At 52.5% G+C, this 2,092-nt stretch overlaps 1 protein-coding gene across 1 annotated transcript; it reads left to right on the forward strand.

The window, feature by feature from the left end:
• Positions 1-501: 501 nt before the first annotated feature.
• Positions 502-1,587, forward strand: LOC311118825 (netrin-3-like; the record flags this gene model as incomplete). Its single annotated transcript, XM_084193605.1, has 1 exon — positions 502-1,587. The coding sequence occupies one exon, from the start codon at positions 502-504 to the stop codon at positions 1,585-1,587; it is 1,086 nt and encodes a 361-aa protein (XP_084049731.1).
• Between the last annotated feature and the right edge of the window lie 505 nt (positions 1,588-2,092).

The raw sequence follows: 2,092 nt of genomic DNA on the forward strand, positions 1-2,092 counted from the left end.
ATCTAACATCTCTCTTTATATGGTCACTCTCTTTCTCTCTCTTACCCCCCCCCCCCCCCCCCGCCGATCTCGCCAACTCTCTCTTTTACAGGCTTTTAGTGAATGAAAACACTCCATTACTCATTATAAGGCTCTGTTGTGTTTTGAATTGTCACAAACATTATATTTAGCTCATATGAGCAAGCTTACGGATATAGTAGGGTTGAATTGACAATAATAAGATGACTGGATGTGGACGATTTAACGTGTCCAATAGCATGAGAATATCTACATTACTGAATGGTGAATATTTTTATCAATAAGCAGATGTCAAAAATGTTGTTTGTTGCTTTGAATCCTTTTATGGCAAGCCCTGGCACTTATCTCTCCCTCTCTTTTCTCTCTGTTGTTTCTCTGTTTCACAGGACAGGCTGCGGTGGTCACAGTCACCCTAAAGGAAGGGTCTCCTTCCACTCCCCCTCTCACACACACACACTCCCTCGCACACACACACTCCGCAGGATGAGGGAAGCCTGGAGGTGCCTGCTGGGGCTGTGCCTCCTGGCATGCTCCGCCTCTCCCGCCTCCCCTAACGGCGCTGCCAATCCCTTCGCTGGGCAGCAGACGCCCCCAGACCCGTGCTACGACGACGCGGGCGCTGCCCGCCGCTGTATCCCCGAGTTCATCAATGCCGCCTTTGGCAAGGAGGTGGCCGTGTCAAGCGTGTGCGGCCGGCCGACGCCGTCACGCTCTTGTAGTGTGGTGGAGCGCGGTGATGAACGGCCCTCAGTGCGCACCTGCCAGATCTGCGACGCAGTGGACCCGCGGCGTGCCCATCCGCCCTCCTACCTCACTGACCTCAACTCGGCCCACAACCTCACCTGCTGGCAATCGGAGAACCTGCACACCTCGCCGCACAACGTCACCCTCACCCTGTCGCTTGGCAAGAAGTTTGAGATCACCTACGTCAGCCTTCAGTTCTGCTCGCCCCGCCCTGAGTCACTGGCCATCTACAAGAGCATGGACTACGGCAAGAGCTGGACGCCTTACCAGTACTACTCGTCCCAGTGCCGGCGCATGTACAACCGGCCCAACAAGGCGGCCATCACTAAGCAGAACGAGCAGGAGGCCCTGTGCACCGATGGCCACACCGACCTCTACCCCCTCTCCGGGGGGCTCATTGCCTTCAGCACTCTGGACGGGCGGCCCTCCGGGAAGGACTTTGACAACAGCCCTGTGCTCCAGGACTGGGTGACAGTCACCGACATCCGCATAGTTTTCAGCCGGCCCCAGCTGCCCCGTGAGCTAGGGGCAGGAGGAGGGGGGATAGGCGGGGGAGGCCGGATGGACGAGGACCCAATGGTACCGTCCACATCTCTGCCAGCGTACTTCTACGCGGTGGGGGACTTCCAGGTGGGCGGGAGGTGTAAGTGCAACGGGCACGCCTCACGCTGCCTCAAGGACAAGGAGGGCAAGCTGGTGTGCGACTGCAAGCACAACACGGAGGGGCCTGAGTGCGACCGCTGCAAGCCCTTCCACTACGACCGGCCATGGCAAAGGGCCAGCGCCCGCGAGGCCAACGAGTGTCTACGTGAGTCACATCTCTAATCAGCATTTTCTATCGGTTTTGATTCTGTTCTTTTCGCAAATTCTGACTATTTTTTTCTCTCTTTGTATTTGCATTGTTGAATGTGTAGATTAATTCATTCAATCACACCTCATAACTAGAAATTGATTATTTAATATGGCAATGTTAGACAATTTATACATACACACACACACAGATTCTTGAAATGTTTGTGTAAGCATGGATTGGAATTCTGAAGTACTCATGCAGTCTTTGAACAGAGGAAGGTGTTTGATGATCTGTAGAGTGGATTTACCATATATTTGTGTCTTGCAACTGTTTTTGAACAGTACAAATCACTCATTATAGAAATATAATTCAACTGTCTGGTCCGTGAGAATACTCATCAATTCAATGGCCACCATGTTGAAAGGACCATGACATTTTTTTAACAGGGTCTACTCTGTTACTTATCTTTCTATATCCAGGCCACCCTCTATCTCTCCAACCCTCTCTCACCCTCTCTTACTCTCTCCCTCTCTTCAC

This window comes from Coregonus lavaretus, assembly GCF_964263955.1.
Source record: "Coregonus lavaretus genome assembly, contig: HAP1_SCAFFOLD_9385, whole genome shotgun sequence".
Taxonomy (NCBI): Eukaryota; Metazoa; Chordata; class Actinopteri; order Salmoniformes; family Salmonidae; genus Coregonus; species Coregonus lavaretus.